The 24,230-nt window shown below is 32.5% G+C and overlaps 1 protein-coding gene across 3 annotated transcripts; it reads left to right on the top strand.

Annotated features, from left to right (window-relative positions):
* Positions 1-795: 795 nt before the first annotated feature.
* Positions 796-15,377, top strand: LOC136232706 (protein DETOXIFICATION 40-like). Of its 3 annotated transcripts, none has more exons than XM_066022070.1 (7): positions 807-1,629; positions 3,996-4,627; positions 8,987-9,043; positions 9,308-9,546; positions 12,082-12,200; positions 13,935-14,021; positions 14,810-15,377. In XM_066022070.1, exons 1-7 carry the CDS (start codon positions 1,321-1,323, stop codon positions 14,873-14,875), a joined length of 1,509 nt encoding a protein of 502 aa, XP_065878142.1. In that variant the 5' UTR covers positions 807-1,320; the 3' UTR covers positions 14,876-15,377. The 3 variants fall into 3 exon arrangements, with proteins under 3 accessions (XP_065878143.1, XP_065878142.1, XP_065878144.1); XM_066022072.1 differs by lacking the exon at positions 807-1,629 and adding an exon at positions 1,676-1,950; XM_066022071.1 differs by lacking the exons at positions 12,082-12,200; positions 13,935-14,021; positions 14,810-15,377 and adding an exon at positions 9,747-10,336 and having other exon boundaries at positions 796-1,629.
* The last annotated feature ends 8,853 nt before the right edge of the window (positions 15,378-24,230 follow it).

The raw sequence follows: 24,230 nt of genomic DNA, 5'->3' as shown, positions 1-24,230 counted from the left end.
TGATCCGACAATCTCTCTTGCTCCTCACATTCCTACTAGCTTAAGATTAGAACACATATATCCTGATATTTATTCATGTATCATGATATTTATTGGTGTGATATCTGTAATTGACCACAATTATATCAATAATTAAACTATCTAATCAACTAAGGGGACCAATGTGTACAACTATAATTAATGGAGAACTTCGTGTAACACATTGAAAAACAATTTTCTTAGTTAATAGAAGTTGAAAACGCCAAGGACTTTTAGGTGTTTTTTTCTTTTATTTATTCCGATTTCTCGATTCGACACTCGTCAGATATTTAAAGTCATATATTTATTCATATCATAAGTTTTATATATATTAGCAAAAGTATAAAAATAAACCTTGCGATTTAGCCGATTTACAAAGTCAGTGCTCGTGGTTTAAAAGTTTACAAATCTGTACTTTATGAATTTTACCGTATAGGATATGTGAGTCAATTTTTCAACTAAACAATACTTGTGGTTTAGTTAATTTATAAATCAGACCTTGAATTTTGGATAATTTACAAAATCAGTCTTTTTAATTGTTTCAAATTACTTCATTTTTTGAAGGATAACTAAGTTTGTAAACGGTACAAAATACAAATCCATATATATAAACTTTTAAAACAGTGAATTGCCTTGACAAATTTGATAAACCACTAAATCTATTTTTGTATTTTTTTTATCTTATTTTTCTGATTTAGGGTAAATTACACCCATAGCTACTGAACTTTACCTATTTTCATATTATGGCTACTGAACTTTATTTCTTCCCGATATGGCCACTGAACTTTACACTTTTTAACACCGGTGGCCACTCAACGCCTCAAAACGACCATTGACGGCTAAAAATAAAAAATCCAAAGCATTAATAATATTTTAAGGAACTTTAATTGTTTTGAGGTCATTTAGGTGTTGTTTGGTTAGGAGGGAGAAAGTGAATTTTTAGAGAGAGAAAGCTCCAAAAAATGTGATTTTCAAAAATAAAAAATGTGGTTTCATGGTAAATGTCGTTCTGGACAACTTTAATTCTTGAATATTTTCATTTTGAGATCGTTAACGCTCGTTAATGGTCATTTTGAGAAGTTGGTTAAAATTGAGTAGCCACCAATATAAAAAAAGTGTAAAGTTCACTGGAAAAAAAATGAAGTTTAGTAGCCATAATGTAAAAATGGATAAAATTCAGTGGTCATGGATGTAATTTACCCGTTCACTAAACCCACCTAGAACTTCTCAATATATAAGCTAGTATAGAAAAGTGTTCCACCTAACTAATTCATTTATACCCCCCAAAGAAAAAAAACCTCCATGGAAGCTCATCAAGATGAACTTCAAGAACCCATTTTAGAGCCCCAAAATAGTAATTTTGAAGTAGATTCAAGGCTTGAAAAAGTCCTAAATGATACTCACTTGCCTTACTTCAATCGTCTCTGGTTAGCTTCAAAGATTGAACTCAAACTCCTTTTCCGGCTAGCTGCTCCGGCGGTTTTTGTTTACTCGATCAACAATTTTATGTCCTTAGCCACCAGAGCTTTCGCCGGCCACCTTGGAAATCTTCAACTCGCCGCTGCTTCTCTCGGCAATAGCGGCATCCAACTTCTCGCCTATGGCCTCATGGTATATATACATCCCTTACAGATCTCTTACGGTATCACCGACGGAATTCCGTCGGTGATAGCTACCGTTCTTGTTTGGCTTAATACCTCATCAGTCCCTTAACTTGTCTATTTTTATCATTTAGCCCCTATATTTAGTGGTCAATCTTTCAGTCTCCTAAACTCAACGATGGTAACACATTACATGGTAATATGAGGCATGTAGGTGCTATATAGAGAAAAAGAGACTAAATGTGTTGCAATCGTTGAGTTTAGCTGGATGAGAGGCTGATCACTAAGTACAGAGACTCAGCTACAAAAAGGAAATTCAAGGACTGGAGAGGTATGTATTAAGCCTTCTCGTTTTAAGTTTTTATTAAGGGTAAATTACACTCATGGCCACTTAATATTATGACTACTGAACTTCAATTCTTAACAGTATGACTACTGAATTTTACACTTTTTAACACCAGTGGCCACTCAACGCCTCAAAACGACCGTTGACGGTCTAAAAATAAAAAATCCAAAGCGTTAATTATATTCTAAGAAACTTTAATTCTTGAAATTTTTTGTTTTGAGGTTATTTAGGTGTTGTTTTGTTAGGAGAGAGAGTGAATTTTTAGAGAGAGAAATGTCCAAAAAATATGATTTTGGAAAATAAAACATGTGGTTTCATAGTAAATGTTGTTTTGAACAATTTTAATTCTTGAATATTTTCATTTTGAGGTCGTTAACTGTTACTTTTAGGAGTTAGTTAAAATTGAGTGGTCATTGATGTTAAAAAGTTTAAAGTTCAGTGGCTATACCGTTAAAAATTGAAGTTTCAGTAACCACAATATTAAAATGGGTAAAGTTGAGAGCCATGGGTGTACTTTTATTACCATAAGAAAAAGCTAATTTTTTTCCATATTTCGAAAACTTCATATTTATTTCTTGAAATTACTTAAAAGCGGCATATTGTAATTTTAACAAGTTGAAGTAGGTACATTTCAAGCAAATATAGGGAGTCATAATATCTTCTCAGCCCCCTAAGTTGTTCCAATCTTACAACTGATCCTCCGAACTTAGACTTGTGACAACTAATCTTTTCAACTTGCTTATTTAGAACAAATAACCCCTCAAATTACTCAATTGGAACAAATAATTCCGCAAGTTGCTTACTTAGAACAAATAACCCCTAAACGAAAAAAAAAACATTCAACATAATATTACATCAGAAATAAAAGATTTCAGAATATCAGTTGTTACATCTAACTAATGTACTGATATATTAATTAAATGGCAAAAAAAAACTCCTGAAATAACCTATTTGATGGGTTATTTGTTTTAAATAAGCAAGTTGAGATGATTAGTTGTCACAAGTCTAAGTTCAGAGATCAGTTACAGTATTGGAATAACTTTGGGAAACTAGGAAGATATTAAACCTAGTTAATATGTCACTTTTACCGAGTTAATATATCACTCTAAATAAGTTAAAGAAGTGAATAAAAAATTAAGTTAAAGGAGTAAATATGATGTTTTCAAATATAAGAAAAAAAATCTTTTTTTTCTTTCAGAATTAGAATGACATATTACGGTGCCCGCTATGGTTACTTTGTTTTTTTACAAAGTACTGTTACTTGGTGTGGTTTTCACCATTGGATGATAGATCATAAAATTAATCCAATGGTGAAAACCACACCAAGTAACGGTACTTTGTAAAAAACAAAGTAACCATAGCGAACACCTAAGACATTTCATGGGTAAGAAAGAAATTTCATATGTTAGATGATATATATCTCAAAATGTAGAATCTCTATAATTTCTCTTTAATCCTTCCTATCAAATCCTACAAATACACATGAATGATTAATAATGATGTTATTCTGTTCGATCACTGTTAAATTTAGACTTATTAAAATATAATCTTACGATGATTTTGATCTCCAATTTAGGATTTAATAAACTACTTAAATCTAATGATGCCTACGGTGTAAGCCAAATTTATTTGGCCAGTCATTCACCAAATGATACCAGTGGGATGGATAATTAGTTCATTAATAAAAGATTTTTAAAATATTTTGAACTTTAAAATTAAATATAAATGTACGACCATATTTGTATATGAACAAGTAAAATGATATATATATATAAACTTATATGTGTATATATAATCGGTTAATGACTCTCTCTTTTTATCTATATCACAAAAATTATAGTTAAATACATGTTTTACCCCGTCATTTCATTATCTTTTTAATGAACTTTTAATTGATTTGGATTTTAATTTTACAGAATATAAAGTTCAAAAAAATTTCATGTCAAGAAATGAAGTTAGGTGTCATAATATTAGTAGCATCGTTATTGTTTAATTAATGCGACTTGATTCGTATTTATTTTTAACTGTAGTTAGGGATGGGAAGTGCAGTGGAAACTCTATGTGGTCAAGCATATGGAGCTCACAAAAAAGAAATGCTTGGCATATACTTACAAAGAGCAACAATTGTGCTAACCATAACCGGAATACCATTGGCTGTAGTTTACCTTCTATGCAAGCCAATACTACTCTTACTCGGCGAGCCAACCAATGTTGCATCAGCAGCAGCCGTCTTTGTTTATGGTTTAATCCCTCAAATATTTGCTTATGCAGTAAATTTCCCAATTCAAAAGTTTCTCCAAGCACAGAGTATAGTGAACCCAAGTGCCCTAATTTCAGCCGGAACACTTGGACTTCACTTGTTGTTGACCTGGGTTGCAGTTTATAAGATGGGATTGGGTCTTTTTGGTGTTTCTTTGGTGTTGAGTTTGTCTTGGTGGGTGATTGTGACTGGACAGTTTGTTTATATACTTAGGAGTAGTAGGTGTAAGGAGACATGGCGAGGTTTTGATTTACAAGCATTTTCAGGGATTTGGGAGTTTGTGAAATTATCTGTTGCATCGGCTGTGATGTTGTGTTTGGAGACTTGGTATTATCAGATCTTGGTGTTGATTGCTGGCTTGCTTGAGAATCCCGAGATTGCCTTGGACTCACTTGCTATTTGGTAAGATTGTGTGATTTCTTGTTTTTCATCTGTTTAATCATATATATGCAATGGCGAAGCCGAAGAAGAGGGTTCGAGAATGCTACTGTAACACTACAGACACTTTTTCTAGGTGGATGGTTGTCTAGAAGCCTCCCTTTTAGGGTGGAAACAATGTTTGTTAGGGGTGAAACGTATCTCGTGCATCCCCTAACTCACGATCCTAGATCAAAATTGTAGCGCCCTATACTCTCTTTTTCTAGGTAGAGGGGCACCTAGAACCAAGCCTTCCAATGGAGAGCTTTGCACTAGTTTAGACCACACTCATTCTGTATTGCTCAAATGTTGACACGTCAATATTGGGGTTGATTTGTAAAAATCAGAATGGTCCCGCACTAGTGTGATCTAGGATCATGTTAAAATAAATCTTCTAAGACAAATTTCGATCGTTGATCAGGTGCAATAGACTTCATGCATTCCTCTCTCTTCGTCCTTACATAAATGCATAACTCTTTCTAGGTGGAGGGCCGCTTGGAAGCCTCCGTCCTAGGGTGGAAAATGTGGTTGTCATCCCCTCTCCATCAACCACTACATATATTAATAACTCACAATCGTCGGGTGCAATTGTAGCACTCTGGACTTCTTTTTCTAGGGGAGTGCCACCTAGAACCACTCCTTCCAATGGAGAGGTTCTGTAGAGGTTCAGACCAGACTAGTTCTGGACTGCTCAGACGTTGACACGTCAACAGTAGTCTTAATGTATCCATATCAGAACGGTTCCACACCAGTGTGGTCTGAAACCATATTAAATAAAATCTTCTAAGATGACTTTCGATCATCGATTAGGTGCAATAAACTTTATGCATTCCCCTCGCTCCGTCCTTGCATATATGCATAACTTATATTCTTGACCATCCAACCAATTAGAAATTCTACTCTAGTCTTGGTTCAAATGGACATGAGTAGTGAGAACTCAACAACATGTTAGTAAACATTCAACAATTTATCTAAAGGGTCAATTTAATCTTTAATTTGACTTGCAGAATTAATTAAGTTTAAAATCATGTTTCGACTATCTATTTGGTATTTGGTTTTTTTAACTTGGCATTTAGAGTCATAATTTAAAATAGTACGTGTCCATATATGATTGATAGTTATTTAACACGTTTTACTTTCTCAAACTGACAAGTATCATTTTGGATTAATTTAATACAAAAAGAAAATTTAATACTTGTCATCAAAATTAAAAATTTAACTACACTTTAGCAAAAATCGATTTTTTTTATACAAAATAAACTTGATGGATGGGTTAAATTGTTAGAAAGACATAAGTTAAAGGACCCAAGATGTAATTAACATTACAGATCACACAAATTAAAGTTTGGGGACCCAAAATTGACAATTGGTAAGATAATTATTATTTCTAGATTATTGGTTACAAAAGTTTCTTTTAAACACTATACGGAAAAAATTAATAATTTCATAATGATTCCAACAATTTTTTCTCAACTGCTTTATAATTAATTGTTATAAAGTTTTTTTTTTTTTTTTTGAGAAATTGCAAAAGGAAATAAAGGAATATTAAACTTAATTTCGAAATGTGTTTATTTATTTATTTATTGGAATTTGAAAATCTTATATTCTAAAAGTAATTTTTAGCATATGTCTAATGTGATTATTGAAAAATTATAAAAAATTTAAGTTATTAGGGGGTTTGATTCAAAAAAAAAATTTAGGGGTAAATTATATCCATGACCACTGAACTTTACCCATTTAATATTGTGGTCACCGAACTTCAATTCTTAACAGTATGGTTACTGAACTTTACAGTTTTTAACACCGGTGGTCACTCAACACCTCAAAACGACCGTTAACGGTCTGAAAATTAAAAAAAAAATCGAAGAGTTAATGATATTCTAAGGAACTTTAATTTTTGAAAATTTTCGTTTTGAGGTCATTTAGGTGTTGTTTGGTTAGGAGAGAGAGTGAATTTTTAGAGAGAGAAAGCTCTAAAAAAGGTGATTTTGGAAAATAAAAAATGTGGTTTTATGGTAAATGTCGTTCTGAAACAACTTTAATTCTTGAATATTTTCAATTTGAGGTCGTTAACGGTCATTTTGAGGATTTGGTGGCCACCGGTGTTAACAAGTGTAAAGTTTTAGTGGTCATACTATTAAGAATTGAAGCTCAGTGACCACAATATTAAAATGGGTAAAGATTAGTGACCATGGATGTAATTTATCCAAAATGTTAGACACGGATAAAATAGGATAAAATAAGAGAATAAATTGTAAAAATATCATAACATTTATAGTTAGGAACAATTTTATTTCTAACATCTAAAATTGTGCAATTTTACTCCTAACATTGGAAACCAATAGCAATTTTACCATAACGTTAACAAGTTGGACCAATTTTAGATATTATTGTAAAACACAGGTATTTTGTTCCTTATTTTACATCAATTACATATCAGTTCGTTTAAAAAAAATGTTTCATATTTTTTGTGTTTGAATAATAGAATTGGTGGTTAATATTTATTAATTCGGTAAAATGTTTTGAATTTTTTTGTTTAACTCGTAAAATAAAAAGTATATTTTTTAATTTTTTGTTTCACGTCTGATTATATGTTTAATAAAATGAGTTAAATGTGAAGTGTAGATAACAAGATTTATGACCGAGAAGACAAGTTGATGAATTATTTCTAAAATTACTTGATAACGTTAGGGGGTAAAATTGCTCTTAGCTGCCAATATCATGGGTAAAATTGCACCATTTTAAACGTTAGGGATAAAATTGCTCCTGACTGTATATGTTTTTTTTTTTTATCGAATTTGATTTTTACAAAATCGCAACCAATTATATTATTAATAAGATTGATGTAGACAATTATATATTTTTTTTTTTTTGATAGAATGTAGACAATTATAATTAGTTAATGATTTAACATGTAAAATTGAAAGATTAGAAATTTAATCAAGAAAATTAGAATTTCAATTTATTTTTTCCTAAGATTATTAAAATTAAATTTCTGATTGATTGATTGATTTAGCATAAGTTATTGGAGAAATTGGAATTAAAAAGTGTTTTTTTTTTCTTTTTCCTTTTCGTTAATGTCCTTTTACGGTGTCTTCTCCAATGGTTCTTCAAATAAAGATTCTTTCCTCCATTAGAAAAGATAATAAATTAGTAATATATATTATAATATAACGGACCAACTACACGTGGCGCTTACTTTTCCTCCCTAGAGGTAAGACAGCCAAGAGCTATGTCTCACAATATCTGCAAGAGGCACATTTACGGGTTAGGGATAATTCATAAACCGGGCAAGACAAAAAGGCAAGCATTCACATTATAGTATATAGACAGTTCACACCAGTTACACATAAGAGCAAGTAACAACATCACATAAAATGCATTGATGATTTTATTAATTCAAAGACAGCCAATATACATACAGAATGAACCATCAGTAGTAGTAGGAGGAGGAGGGGGCCACTACTAAAGATGGGAAGAACTAGGTTGATACCTGGGAGGACTAGTCACCCCTATAGTGTTTCTTACACCAAATCGAGATCCGGATTAGTGGACGTTACGATGTTCGTTCATCACTGTCCTCGGTTGCCTATACATTCTCCTCCATTCTTCACCCATTACATGTGCACTCTCCCCATTACAAGTTTAGGATTACAATCGCTTTCTCCCCATTACATGTGCACTCTCCCCATTACAAGTTTGGGATTACAATCGCTTTCTTCCCAAGAATTACAATGGCACTCTCCCCCTTATACTCTCCCTCACTCAGAGGTTCGACGTGGGCGTTGATGAACTCTTCAATCTATTGTTTGAAGGGTTGGAGGTCTGATTCCTTCTCCCAGCCGATTTCTTCATCCCGTTTCATAATATTCGTTTTTTTAGAGATTTTTTTTTCCATAATACATGACGTTTTGATTCAATCCATTCACATTAATGGACGTTTATCAAATATACCCCTATTTAAGTTGCATTTTTATTGTCGAATATGCGTTAGGTACAGATTTCTATATAAATTTCGATGATAAAACTAATCATTTATCTATAATTATTATAGAGAGAGAAAGTAATGACATAAAGGGGTCAATAGACTACTTTAAATAAATTCAGATGGTTTTTTCTTTTGATAAATAAATTCGGATGGTTAATAGGTCGTTTTAAAAGAATTTATCAGATTAATAAAACATTTTATAAATTTAGGAGATCAATTAATTTTTTTTTTCAACCAAATTGAGGAGCTATCGATATATTAAACCTTAATTAAATCATAAACTGATTAATTAATTAATTAATATATCAAAACTAATGTTATGTATGTTGTTTGTTTGTTTTTTTTTTTTTTTGCAGCTCGGCTGTAAATGGGCTATTGTTCATGGTCTCAGTCGGATTCAATGCGGCTGCAAGGTATTATTATTATTATTTAATACATTTTAATTACGTGTGAGTAAAATAATCGGTAACCAATTACTGAATAGAAATCTTAATTTGATTCGGTTATTTGACCATTCTGATTCGGTTCGGTTCGGTTTTAACTTTGATTCAATTTAGTAATTGGTTATCGATTCAGTTATTGAATAGCAAATATTAATTATAATATTATATGATTATAAAGTAATATTTTATCGAGCTTAATAGAAAATATTAATTAAGTATTATACGATTATACAGTGTAAGAGTAAGCAACGAATTAGGCGCTGGAAATCCCAAATCGGCTGCTTTCTCAGTTTTAATGGTGAATTCGGTATCTTTAGTAATTGCAGTAATAGAAGCTATCATTGTGCTTTCTCTCCGCCATGTAATAAGCTACGCTTTTACTAGCGGAGAAGTTGTTGCTGCTGCTGTTTCTGAACTTTGTCCTTTACTAGCTGTTACTCTCGTTCTTAATGGTGTTCAACCCGTCTTATCCGGTAAGAAATATTTTACATAATTAATTACGTGAAATATTATTTATAAGTGCGAACAGGGCCGTTTTAAACTTTTTGGGGTCCCTGTGCTAAATTTTTCTTAAACCCTTACTAATTAATAAAAGGGTAAATTTCGAAAAAAACCCTGTGGTTTCACTTTTTTTGCAGAAAAAGGACTATGGTTTTTTTCTTTTCAAATACAGGACTGTGGTTTATTCCGTTACACTATTTACGGATTTGGTGAAGATGTCGTTTATTTGCTGACGTGGCGAAGGGTAAATATGGGTTTTTAAAAAAATTGGGGTAAATTTTAAAAAAAAAAACCATGTGGTTTCACTTTTTTTTTTTTTTGCAGAAAAATGACTGTGGTTTTTTTTCTTTTCAAATACAGGACTGTGGTTTATTCCGTTACACTATTTACGGATTTGGTGAAGATCTCGTTTATTTGCTGACGTGGCTGAATGACAAATATGAGTTTTTAAAAAAATTGACCAATGGATTTTTTATAACCATTTTGGGTCTACAATATTGACCAATGAATTTTTATAACTATTTTGTGGCTACAATATTGACTATAAAATCTCACATGAATGCAAATCTCACATGGTTGTTCAAGGCCTTTTATAGTCAATTTTTAAAAAAATCCATATTTGCCCTTCAACCACGTCAGCAAATAAACGACATCTTCACCAAATCTGTAAATAGTGTAACAGAATAAACCACAATCCTGTATTTGAAAAGAAAAAACCACAGTCATTTTTCTGCAAAAAAGTGGAACCACAGGTTTTTTTTTTTTAAAATTTACCCCAGTTTTTTTAAAAACCCATATTTGTCCTTCGCCACGTCAGCAAATAAACGGCATCTTCACCAAATCCGTAAATAGTGTAACAGAATAAACCACAGTCATGTATTTGAAAAGAAAAACCCACAGTCCTTTTTCTGCAAAAAAGTGAAACCATAGGGGTTTTTTTTAAAATTTACCCTTAATAAAATTTTGTATTAAGGTTGTAAATTTTGAATGGTTGAATATCTAAATCACATACACACTCAATGTAATGAAAAAGTGTAAATAAATATTATTACATTATATTATTATTTTATTTTTTTAAGCTAATATCTATATTTTTTTGAAATAAGCTATATTTGAATAAGCACATCTTAAATTTTGGGGTCCTTATAATTTTGAGATCATGTGCGTTAGCGCTCCTTGTACACCCTCATCTACTCCCCTGAGTGCGAGACAATCTTTGAGTTGGCCTAAGCTTATTGAAACCTTTTTATACAATTTTGGAATACGGTATTGGGTTATCCGTAGATGTCAAGTCCTACGAATTTCATATTTCAGATGTCCAACCGTAAGTATGAGGAGCGTGTTAGTATCCTGATTAACTATGAAACGTAATGTCATTTATAAGTAGATTTAAAGCATGATTGACTCTTTGACCTATCTAAAATATTGATTTTTGTACTTTGACTTATTATTTGTTAATATTTACAACATGACGTATCCATAATTGTTGGTTTTTACCGTTGATTTATTATTTGGTAACATTTTCTTCCTGATATATCAAAATTGGGGTAATCTCAACCAATGTGGATGATAACTTAACCGTTCTGTTAAAACCTTAATACTAACATTAACAGACGTCTGGTCCATGAAAATTTAACGAAACTGTTAAAATTTTACAAATATGTTAATTTACTTTTACATTAGATGAAATTTCATCAAATTTGATAGATTAAAGGAAAAAACGTTACCAAATAATAGATTAGGGGGAAAAGACTAACATTTTGGATGAGTCGTAGAATAATTAGTAGACTGCTAAATACGGCCCCTAAATTACTTATCACCGCCCCCTCTTTGACATTTTTGCCCTTTTCATTTTTTCACTTAAAAACTGAATTCTCTCTCTAATCCCTTCCACAATCAAAAACTCGAACAATATTCATGGTTGGACAACACGCTAAAGGAAAAAGCCCAATGATCCCTCGGATAAGTTTTTTTAAAAAAATTGAATCAAAAACACGAGTTCCGTTTCCGGATTCAGAGATAGAACCCGTCGAATTTGACCTGGACGAGTGATTCACACCGCCTGCAAACACTTTACATAGTTAATAATTGTTGAGCCTTTATGAGTGAAGGCCAAACAATGTTAAAACTTTTGAATTCGATATTGGGACACTTATTGTCGGATTACTGACAGATGTCTAATCCTAGAAACGTTATCCATTTCATCTTCATTCGAAATTGTGCTTTTAACAGTTTGAACACAATTTTCTATCTGTCTAATGTAGTTATAGAAAAACTGTAAAAACATTATTTCGAACTATAAAAAATATACAAGTTCAACTGCAAATGAAACAAATAAAGTTTGATGTTCGGGACTAATTAACTTTAATGGTAATTAAGGACTTGATTGTGCAATTATAATTGATTGATGGTTAAATGTGTTAAATTGAAAGATTACGAGCTTAATATATAAAAATCAATATAACCAGGGATCTAAATACATATTTTCATTTAATAAATGTGATCAGGTGTAGCTGTTGGATGTGGATGGCAAGCTTTTGTAGCTTATGTTAATGTGGGATGCTATTATGTGGTTGGACTTCCACTTGGTTGTCTACTTGGTTTCAAGTATAATCTTGGTGCAAAGGTAATTTACTGCGTATTTTAATTTTTCGGTCAAACAATACTTATGATTTAGTTAATGGATAAATTATATCTATGGCTACTGAATTTTACGCATTTTAACATTGTGGCCATTGAATTTCAATTTTTTAACGGTATGGTTATTGAACTTTATACTTTTTTAACACTGGTGGTCACTTAACGCCTCAAAACGACTGTTGACGGCTTCAAATTAAAAAATTCGAAGAGTTAATGGTATTTTAAAGAACTTTAATTCTTGAAATTTTTTGTTTTGGGGATATTTAGGTGTTGTTTGATTAGGAGAGAAGGTGAATTTTTAGAGAGAGAGCTTCAAAAAAGGTGATTTTGGAAAATAAAAAATGTTGTTTCATAGTAAATGTCGTTATAAACAACTTTAATTTTTGAATATTTTCATTTTGAGGTTGTTAACGGTCATTTTGAGAAGTTAGTGAAAGTTGAGTGACCACTAATGTTAAAAAAAAGTGTAAAGTTCACCGATCATACTGTTAAGAATTGAAATTCAGTGGCCACAATGTTAAAATGAGTAAAGTTCAGTAGCTATGGGTGAAATTTACCCTTTAGTTAATTTATAAAGTCATATTTTATATATAAAGATGTAATTCGGCCGAGTCAATCCGAGCTTTGAGTTGATTGAGCTTAGCTTGTCAAAATATTGACGAGCTTGAGTTGAACATCATGTTCACAAGCTTTGCTCGTGCAGCTTGTTAATTCTATATATGAACTTTGCTCGTGAAAAGCTAATTAATTATATTTATTAGAAATTTCTTAACACAAAACTATATAGTTTTGAAACCTACAAAACTAAAGTTCTCACAAAGCCCTTGTTCTACATTTCTCCCTACATAGAAATACTAGTATTAAATAAATAAATAATCGAATCAAGCTTGCTCATAGACATGTTTAGGAACATTATAATTGACCTTGTTCATGAATTTATAACCGAGATTGCTCGTGAGTTTTCGAACCAAGTTTCACCGTGCTCAAGCTCGACTCATTTATAAATCAAGCCGAAATTTTTATCAAGCTAAATGTTGAGCCGCTCATGAGAAGGTTGGCTCATTTATAACCTAACTTATTTATGATGTAATTTGTAAAGCTAGTTTTTTAATTGTTTCGAATCTTTTTTTTTCGAGATAAATAATCACGACAATAATTTTTAACAAAAATTTTGAGTTTTCAAACCGAATAAAATGCGGTGATTTGTACCTTTTCCTTTTAATTTTGCCAGGTTAATTAGATTTTGGGCTTGTGGGCTTCATGGGCCGCTTTGGCATAAGCTACACAAAAGCCCTTTTTAAGAAGTGTTTAACTCATTTATTTGTATTTTAAAAGTTTGAAAATTCTTCTTTTATACATTGATTATAAAAACTATAAACGGTCATTTTTAAAATAGATTAAAAATAATAATTTTATTAGTTTGACAGCGATTTCAGTGGTCAAACCTCTAAAATTGATCAAAATCGCTTTTTTTATTTCAAAACGCTCTTTACCAAACAGGACCATAATTTAAAATTATAATTTCAATGTAATTGTAAATAGTTTTTTAAAGTGAATTCGTATATAAATTTGTCTAAAAAAAATTTCTCTAATTTTGAATCGTAAAAAATGCAATTTTAGAAGTAAATAAAATAACGTTATTTATATGGATTTGACATGTGCAATTATATTAATATAATCCTCAAAATGATTAATATGTGAATAATAATTATGATTGTAGGGAATATGGTCGGGAATGATAGGAGGAACAGTAATGCAGACCTTCATATTAATATGGGTAACATATTGGACTGATTGGAACAAAGAGGTATTCCTATTTTTTTGTTATTATTATTTTCAGATTACGAGATTATAACAACTGGTCCCAATATCATGTACATACTATTCACTTTAGTCCAAATCAAATTTGTGGGGTCTTACGGCTTTAAAAACGTTTATACCACTGCCTCTCAATTTTTGTTATGGGATTTAGTTCATTATAGCTCAATATTTTCATCTTTTAGGGCATGTTCTTATTCACTCCTTCTACTCTGATGTCGCTCACTCTAAACTGGGTTGTTATAGACCCATCAGCTTCCGTTTGGTTTGTACAAACACATTGTACTTGATGAGTCGGCTTTGATACCAATTATAACAGTATGTCCAAAATCATGTCGATAGTTGTCTGTTTTGAACCAAATCTTACTTTTTGGATCCCATAGTTTAAAAATGCGTCTGCATGTATTATAAACATACAGTAAGGGTGTATCTCAGTCACTCTCTCTATTTTTTTACACGTGATTCAGTTCATTACTGTCTCATTATAATCCATTAAGACCGCTTCTTGCTCATACCTTTTACCATGACGCTACCTACTCCCCACCGAGTCGTTATAAAGATTTTAATGACATGTTATCCACATGTTGGTTTCCAGGTAAAACAATTAGGGCAATTTTATTACACTGTCATTTTAAACTCAAAAAAGTCATTCTAATAAAATGGTCCGATTATACTTTATATTTATGAAAATGTTATTATTTCGTAAAAGAATTTGATACAACGTTGCACCAAAAATTAGCGTCCATTCTATAATGAGATATGGATCCTATTTTTCAGGTAGAGAAGGCTAAGGTGCGTTTGGAGAAATGGGAAGGAAAGAAGGAACCACCCTCTGAGAGTTGAACAGTGTTAAATGCATGAGAAGTGATTAACCAAACACATCCCATCTAATTGATTCCAACAAAATTCATATTTAAAAAACAATCAATAAGAAAATATTATTCACTCATTGATTTATAAAAGGATTAGGTAATCAGTGTTCAAGAAAAGGTGTCCGGACCGCTTAGGGCTAGTCGCAAAAAAAAAAATCGAGAATCCATTTGGATTTTTTTTCCGTCTATAGACTCTTTGGGCATTTTTTGGTCCGGTGACCATTTTTTGACCGCTTAGGTAGTACCTAGGCCGCATGGAGACTACTTAGGTTTCGCCTAAACACCACCTGGGCGGTAGTCAAAACAAAAAACGCTTTTTTATTTATACTTTTTTTTTTATTATAATTCACTTTTTGCATATTGATGAATTGTGTTTATTATTAAATTTGTAGATCTTTTTGTTTAATTATGTCTCTATTTTTTTATGATATGATTTAACACTTTAATGAGATTGATTCATAGTTTTTGGTGAATTATATTATTTATGCAAGTCATATTATATTGTTGTTTCAATGTTGTTATTGACATATCTTTAATGATATATAATAGTTTGTTTATTAACAAATAAGAAAAACAAATACCAATCCGATTAATCCTCGAGAGCCGTATCTGCCTGACTAGTGCCTAGTGTTTTTTACAATCTTGATATATATTGACAGGAGTTTTAAATATTTAGGTACATTTAATTCAAAATTTGGGAGTTTTCAACGACCAGTAGATACTAAATCTCTTTTTGACCCTCCTTAAACCGTCAATACTTCTCATTGCAAGTTATTGTTCAAGCAATAGAACGAAACTTCAGAAAAGCAAAAAGATTATTTACCTATTTATTAGACACTTATTCATAGTATTATCGGACAATTTGATTGTTAATAGACGGTTATTTCTATATATGAACGGTCATGATTATGTTACGTTACTTTTGAAAGTGATCAATTTATGAATAATTGTGCCTTTACATGAAATGATGTGTTTTTATTCAAAATCATTTATCAACCGAACCCATAACCAGCCTTCGGCAGCGGTACAAAATTCATTTATATAACACTTCTTGATTGTTTTATTATTCTAATATTTAAAATTATAAGATAATATAATATAATATTTTATTTGATTAAAGTAATAAAAAAAATTACACGAAAAAAGAGATGAATTTATATTAAATTATTTCTACACATGATTTATTAGACATCTTATAATTAAAATACATCGGTATGCAATCAATATCCTATACTAACTAGGAATACTCCATGTCTACATAAAGTCCTCTAACCTCGATATGTATTCTCTTGCGTTAATTATCTTAATACGGAGCATATCGATACGTTTGTATTAGACCATCATGTCTTTTCTCATATTTTCCATTTAAAACAGATGAAAACTCAACTTTGTTCAGTTTTCAGAAAGATATTCTGATAATTTATTGGAATCAAACCAAATTAATTCGGCTCTAGTTCGGTTTAAATTTCCTAAATTAATTTGATTCGTTTTTTAGTTCGATTCGGTTCGGTTTGTTTTTTTGTTTTTTCAATCAAACCAACACTTGTTCCCCACCCCTATTTAAAATTCAAAATATGCAATATATTGTCATTAATTCCATTTAAAAAGTGATGGGCCATCAAGTTGTGGATTAGTTACCCAGCCCAAGAACTATGGGCTCTCTCTTTAATTATTGAATTCATACACATTTAATTACTTGGGCTAATTTTCTTATTAGCATGTTTATAACAAAAACGTTTTAAATAGCCCATATTTTTTTAATATTATCAGAATCCAACATAACATTAAATCGGATTTTATAATTGGATTATAAGTCAATAGTGCGTTTGTTTTGGGTACAAAATATCACGGGTTCAAATCATATCATTTCTATCTATTACTTCGTCTTTAAGCAATACGAAGGGATCAATTGAGGTTCCTAAGACCAGTGTGTCTACCTATTTCACCATAGTGGCTTTCTTCAAATCATAATAATCTATTTATTTTTAATCGTCGAGCAATTGAAGTATTTTAAAATGAGTTGAAGAATCAAAAAATTCTACCTAAAAAAAAAAGTAAAAAAAAAAATGCCATTGATTCATTTCTAGATCTAATTGATACATGATTGAATTCTATGTACCAGAATGAAATATGGAGTGTAAAAGAATAAGGCGTCTATCTCCTTCTTTTCATATACTAGATTGTCAATCCAAATTAAGTTTCGATGCAATAACATTTTCTTAGTAGGAGCGAAAATCTTCTTTCTTTTTTATAGCAAAACTTAACTTGATTTTTTTCACATATGGAATAATTCCAATTTGAAAACGAAAGTTTTTTTTATTAAACCACATAACTCAGAGTTAATCAGACCAAATGATGTTATATATATATAGTTAATTTAAAATTATAAATTAGGTATAAATCACTTCGAAATTGGAATTGTTTTTAAGCTCTGTAGATTCATGACACAATGTTTTAGTTGATTATAACAATTTTTCCGCATCAAACTACTAGTATTTCAAAGTTACTATTTTTTATTATTTAGGTAGAAAGAAAAAAAATTCAGTGAATTATAAAAGTAATAAAACTTAAGATTTAAAGTTTTCCAAAAGTGATGGTTTTTATTTTATTTTTTTAATTTTTCCTTTTTGTTTTTGAATAATTTTTAAAATAAAAAAATCGGGGTCAACTCGGGTCCGGGGTTGACCTCAGTTCATGTTGAATTGATGAAGATTAAAAAAAATCCAACATGATGAGCGGTCGAACCGGTTGATCCGATCCGGGTCAAATTTCAATTCAAATGATGCTTTTACGGTGATACACTACCAGTGTGAAGTAAACCGCACCTTGTACCGTCTAGTAGCTCGAAACAGAAAATTTGTTCCGATTTTTTCCGTTTAATCCTTCATCCATTCTTTGGATGCCTGAGCAGCCCTTAAGAAGTAATTGAAATAAATAAATATTATTTTTTTATTTATTATAATTCACTTTTGATAATTATCGTATAGTTGTTAGTGAATTGTGTTTAATATTTTCAGATATTTTTGTTTAATTGTATTATGCTTTTGTTTTATGATATGATTTAAAACATTAAGAACAATAATTCATAGTTTTTTGTAATTTATATTATTTATGGATATTTTTTTTTGAGCTGTTCTAATGATATGATTTTTAAAATATTGTTGCACATTTTTAAGGATATACCCTATAAAAGAAAAGGATATATATTACTAATATAAATATTATTTTTTTAATAAATCGTTTTACATTATTGCTTTTAGATAGTATAATAAATATTTTAATTGTATTTATATAATAATTTATTTATTAATAAATAAGAAAATATAAAAATACAAATACCATTAATCTCCTGCTAATCCGCGATTAAATCCCGAGAACCTTGTCAGTGTGATTAGCGTCTAACATTTTTTACAACCTTATACACTACATGCGTTGTATAATTTTTACTCTCCGAAAATCCAAAATCTTAGAAGTCAACTGAAATTTAGATGGGCTAATTACAAATCTAGCCCAATTAAAATGGTCCATTTACATATCTAACCCACTTTGCTTCAATATCACCAAATTAGACACTTCCATCCACTTTGGACAAGAATACCCATATTTCTATTCGATCCATTCTTCTTCTTCGATCGATTCTTCTTCTTCTTTCTTCTTCGATCGAATCTTCTTCTTCGTTCGATTCTTCTTCTTCTTCTTTCTTCTTCGATTGGTTCTTCTTCTTCTTCTTCTTCGGTTCATGTTCTTCAATTTCTGATATCAATCGTTAGTGATTATTGAAGTATTATGTTCAATTTCCCGTAGAAATGGTATGTTTTTAGCTTATATACATGTTTTTCTTGCTAGTCTTGCCTCTTTCTTTATCTGTAATGGTATTGTTTCAATTTCCTCTATTTTCCACCATTTTCCGTCAATTTCCTCCATTGTTGTCACATTTATGACGAATTTGTCGCATTTCGTCACAAATGCGACACCACTTCACAAATGCAACAATCGTTGTCGCATTTCGTCGCAAATGCGACAACCGTTGTCGCAGATGCGACAAATCTTGTCGCATTTGCGACGAATTCGTCACAAATGCGACAAATCTTGTCGCATTTGCGACGAATTCGTCACAAATGCGACATCACAGCAGTTCAATTGTTAGATTTTTTTTTCTTTCTTATTTTTTTAAGATTTCCTTCCTAATCCTCTTCCGCAGACACTAGTTCTTCAAAGGTTGAACGAAATAAAATCTCTTCTCTCTATAAACCACCGTCTTTTCGCCCGTTTGGGATGACGAGAAAGACGTTCAGAATCTGAGAAAGAAGATGAATTGAAATAAGGGTATTCTTGTCCAAAGTGGATGAAAGTGTCTAATTTGGTGATATTAAAGCAAAGTGGGTTAGATATGTAAATGGACCCTTTTAGTTGGGCTAGATTTGTAATTAGCCCAATTTAGATTCGGATCAAGTAATGATTTTTTTTTTTTACTAGAATTAACCAAACCATATAACTTAAAAGAGAGTGGGGTCTCAATTAGACTTGCTCTCGGAGTTGAGAGGAACTATAAAAATTGTTTAATAAGACTAGATGGCTTCCCGTTAGACAAGAGTGGGTAATATACGAAATCACGGTTTAATTTCTTTTGCTATAACAACTCAATAGTAATTTGCACTACGAGAGGTAAAATTGATAATTGTATACAGTGGCGGAGCCAGCACCGAATGTTCAGAGGGGCTTTAATGTATGTAAGAAAAAAAATTAGCTGAAAATGTTGTTTATTGTACGGGTTGGACAAAAAAATCAAAATATATCGCCAAATTTATAAATATTAATCTTCAATTCAATTATTAAATCATAGAAAATATGAATTTCTTTTAAACCAACTGATATGCAATTGGTACAGAATAAGGAACAAAATATCTTTATTTTATAATAATGTTTAAAATTGACCCAACTTGTTAATATTATGGGTAAAATTACTCTTGACTGCTAAAGTTATGGGTAAAATTACACCATTTTAGATGTTAGAGGTAAAATTGCTCCTGACAGTAAACGTTAATGGTATTTTTACATTTTATTCCAAAATATATTAAAAAGAATGATTTATTAAGTTCGATATAATTTAAATTATAATTAACGTAAATAATTTTTTGAATCTTAATTTTTATATAAATTTCTCTATAATTTTTATTTTAGTATTGAAAACTAAATAGTGTATAACTCATTTAAACATCAAAGTAATTGATTTATAAATTATATATATAAGTAGGATAGTGGACACTTTTATATTCAAACAAATTAAAAGTTAAAGATAAAAAAAAAACAGTAAACCTTTAACTCTTGGAAATTGTATTTATATGGTAAAAAGTAAATATGCTCCAAATTCCAACTAAAGTAGAACGGCAAAATTAATTAAATGAAAATCAAAACCTCCTTCTTCTTCCCTAATCTTTCTTCTCCACCATTTTTCTTCTGAAACTTACTCTCTCTTTTTGTTTATTTCCCTTACCCAAAAATTAAAATTAATCACAATAAAAACACAAGATACCTTCTGCGATTGAAGCAACGCCATGGCCGGAGGGGCTCCAGCCATGGCGGCTCCTGGCGGAGCCAGATAGAAAAACCCTTCTCTGGGGTTTTCCGGCGGAGCCGGAGGGTCGACCGACCCTCCCCGCCCCCTCTGGCTCCGCCCCTGATTGTATATTTATATTCGGATCAATAATACCCCTAACATTTAGGAATAAAGTGCAAAAATACCCTTAACATTGACAATTATGAGTAATTTTACCACTAATGTCGAAAATGGTGCAATTTTACCCCTAACATTGGCAGCCACGAGCAATTTTATCTCTAATATTGATAAGTTTGGTCAATTTCATAAATAATTATAAAATAAAGATGTTTTGATACTTATTCTGTACTAGTTACATATCAGTTAGTTTTAAAAAGTTTTCACATATTTTTGTGATTTAGTAGTAAAATTAGAGATTAATATTTCTAAATTCGATGAAGTATTTAAATTTTTCTGTCCAACTCGTACAAATTACATTATAATTTTTAATTTTATTTTTTTCACATCTATTCTTGTGTTTGTGATATATTACTAATGAGCAACAAAATGATGCACATATAAACGTATGAGTAAATTATATACGTGGTGTACAATATTTGTCATTTTTTACATTTTATTGTACAACCTTCAATTTTACACACAAAGTTGTACAACCTTTTGGTGACCTCTCACTAAAGTGTACAACCGGTAATTATGACCAGTTAACGCGAAGTCTACACGCCACATCAGCAATTTGACCTCCCTAAAAGTCAATATTACTGATATGGCGCGTTGACTTCGTATTGACCGATCAACTTTTGATTTTTAGGAAGGTCAAATTGCTGGTGTGGCGCATTGATTTTGCATTGACCGGTCACAACTACTGGTTGTACACTTTAGTGGGAAGTCACTAAAAAGTTGTACAGTTCTGTGTGCAAAATTGAAAGTTGTACACCAAATTAGGAAATAGGGTAAATGTTGTACACCACGTATGTAACTTACCCGTAAGTGTAGATGCTAATTTTTGTGACTTAGAAGATTGTTTCATAAATTATTTCTTAAATTGATCCGTTTTACCGATATTAAAGGTAAAATTACTCTTGGCTGCCAACATTATGAATTAAATTGTAAAATTTTAGACGTTCGAGATAAAATTCCTCCTAAATATCAAGGATACATATATTTTTTCACCTTATCCTTTTTATTTATTAATACATTAAAGTATTTTTATATTTGGCATTACACCCATTTGAGTCCCTAAACTAAAGTTTTAAAGTCAATTAGGACCCTAAACTATCAAAATCATCAATTAGGTCCCTGAACTAAACAAAAATCATCAATTAAGTCCTCATCCTATCTTAAAGTTAGAAACTGTAACTATTTAATAAAGACTGTAATAATCTATGTGTTGATTCAAAATAGGTTTGAGGAAGATGGTTTGGAATTGTTCAACCAAATGATTTTCGTTGAGGTTTCAATTGATGATTTTTGTTTAAAATTGGGACTCAATTGATGATTTTTGCTTAGTTCAAGAACCTGATTGATGATTTTGATAGTTTGGGGTCCTAATTGAATTTGAAAGCTAAATGTGTATTATGCCTTTATATTTTGACTCACATTTTTTTTTACGTAAAGGCTGGGACGAAGGTCAAAGCAGGAATCGGACATCCCGACTAGGTCGGCACCCCCTATCCTGCTTCGACAAACCCGTTATATAAATAAATAAAAAAATGGTTACAATGAAGAGTTAGAGGTGGCGGAGGTGAGCAATGTTACAAATGTCATAAAAAAATAAAAGGCCTACAAAACGAAGGGGCCGAAGCCCACCATATAAGATTCTGTGCCGTTGCACCATACCGAGCCAGGCAGTCCGCTGCTCGGTTTCCTTCTCTGAATATATGCGAAATGTGAATCTCCATGTTTGAACAAATCGCCGGACAGTGGAGCCATTGCTGACGGAGGGACCAAGGAACCGCTGTTGAACGCTGTCGGAGCAGCGACATCGTGACCACCGAGTCTGTTTCAATCCACAATTGATGCCAGCCCTTCTCCCAGGCCATTTCAATTGCGAAGATTACGGCCAACATTTCAGCTTTCATAGCGTCGGTACTTGTGTTTGGGAAGGCAAAGCACCCTTTAGCAAAACCTCTCCAATTGCGGAAAATTCCCCCTGAACCGGCCCTGTCTGCATTTGCTGATCCATCAGTATTGCATTTTGTCCAACCAGCGGGAGGAGCCACCCAACGCACAAACACGTAGTCTGGGGCCGGCGGAGGGCGCAACGGCGTACTGTTAGCAGGGAAGCCGATCTCCTGCAGACATCGACAGAGTTGCGCGGTAACCATTTGGATTGAAGGGAGATCTGCCTCGAAAATTGCTCTGTTCCTAGTGCGCCATATGATCCAGGGGCAAGTGATTATGGCCACCTTCCAAGGGATGCGTAAATCTCTTTGGTGCTTTAGGTCCTGCAGAGACAAGAAGAAAGAGGAGAAGGTAACAGCATTTGGCATCACACAACCAAACATAGTAGCAATTCGATTCCATAGCTCAGAGGTTAATGAGCAGTGGAGGAAAAGGTGATCAACCGTTTCTACATCAGATTTGCACAGCTCGCATCTAGAGGCCAGCGAAAAACCTCTCGACTGTAGAACATTATGTGTTGCCATACGGTTGTGCAGGAGCTTCCAGCAGATTGCTGACCTGCTAGGAGGGATGTGTTTGCTCCAAATAAAACGGCCCCAGGGAACCGTCATGGGCTGGTCTATGATCGACTTGTATAACAATTTGACCGTGAGAATGCCCGAGTCTGCCATAGTCCAGACGCACATGTCTCTACCATCAAAGCCTCTCTCCGTTCTCCTGATATTTTCCTGCACATCCAAAGGGAGGTCATCAATGTTAGCCCAAGACTGATCTATCAGGTAATCTTCCACTGAATTAAAAAGCCTGTTCTGCAGGCGCCGAGGGATGTTCAGCTGATCCGCCACTGAGGGGGTGATCCAGGCGTCTGTCCAGAAATTGAGATCCGAATGAGGCCCTATCCACCATTTAACCTTGTCCCGGATTTTAGCATAAATGTCCCTGCAGGAGACCCAGATGGTCGAGTTGGTTATGTAAGCCTGTGGGAGCCCTGATGGCGTTAACATTCTGAACCGAAGCAAATTGCAGACAAATGTGTTGCTCTGAATCATTTCCTAACAGAATTTCCCTCTAAGCGAAGAGTTGAAGGCAACAAAATTTTTTATGCCTAACCCGCCACTCTCAAAGCCGTTGCAGCAGATAGACCATGGCACCGTGATCAGTTTGCGCGTGTCTTTGTTTCCCGTCCATAAAAAGTTCCGAACAGCCCTGTTCAGTCTGTTTAATAACATGATTGGCCAGCGGTAGAGCATGAAGGAGTGGATTAACGCACCTGCTAGAGCCGACTTAATTAAAGTGAGCCTCCCCGCGAAGGAAAGCGAGGTTCCTTTCCAAGTACTGAACTTGGCTAGGAAACGATCCGCAATTGGCTTTAGGAACTTTCCCCTGGGAGCTCCGACAAAAAGAGGAATCCCGAGATAAATAAACGGCGCAGTTGCCCTTTGGATACCCAAAATATCCGCCAAGTGTGTGGCTCTGGTGGACGGAACGTGATCTCCAAAGTAAACTGCAGATTTCTCCCAACTAACCATCTGACCTGAGAGTTGCCCATACAGCTAAAACAAAGCTTTTATGGTGCGCATATTCCTTTTCGAAGCTTTCCCAAACAGCAGCATGTCGTCAGCATATAGAAGATGTGAGGGAAAAGCCA

Source organism: Euphorbia lathyris, chromosome 6, assembly GCF_963576675.1.
Source record: "Euphorbia lathyris chromosome 6, ddEupLath1.1, whole genome shotgun sequence".
Lineage (NCBI taxonomy): Eukaryota > Viridiplantae > Streptophyta > Magnoliopsida > Malpighiales > Euphorbiaceae > Euphorbia > Euphorbia lathyris.
Note: the sequence above shows the minus strand (reverse complement) of the source record. Positions and strands in the feature narration are given on the sequence as shown.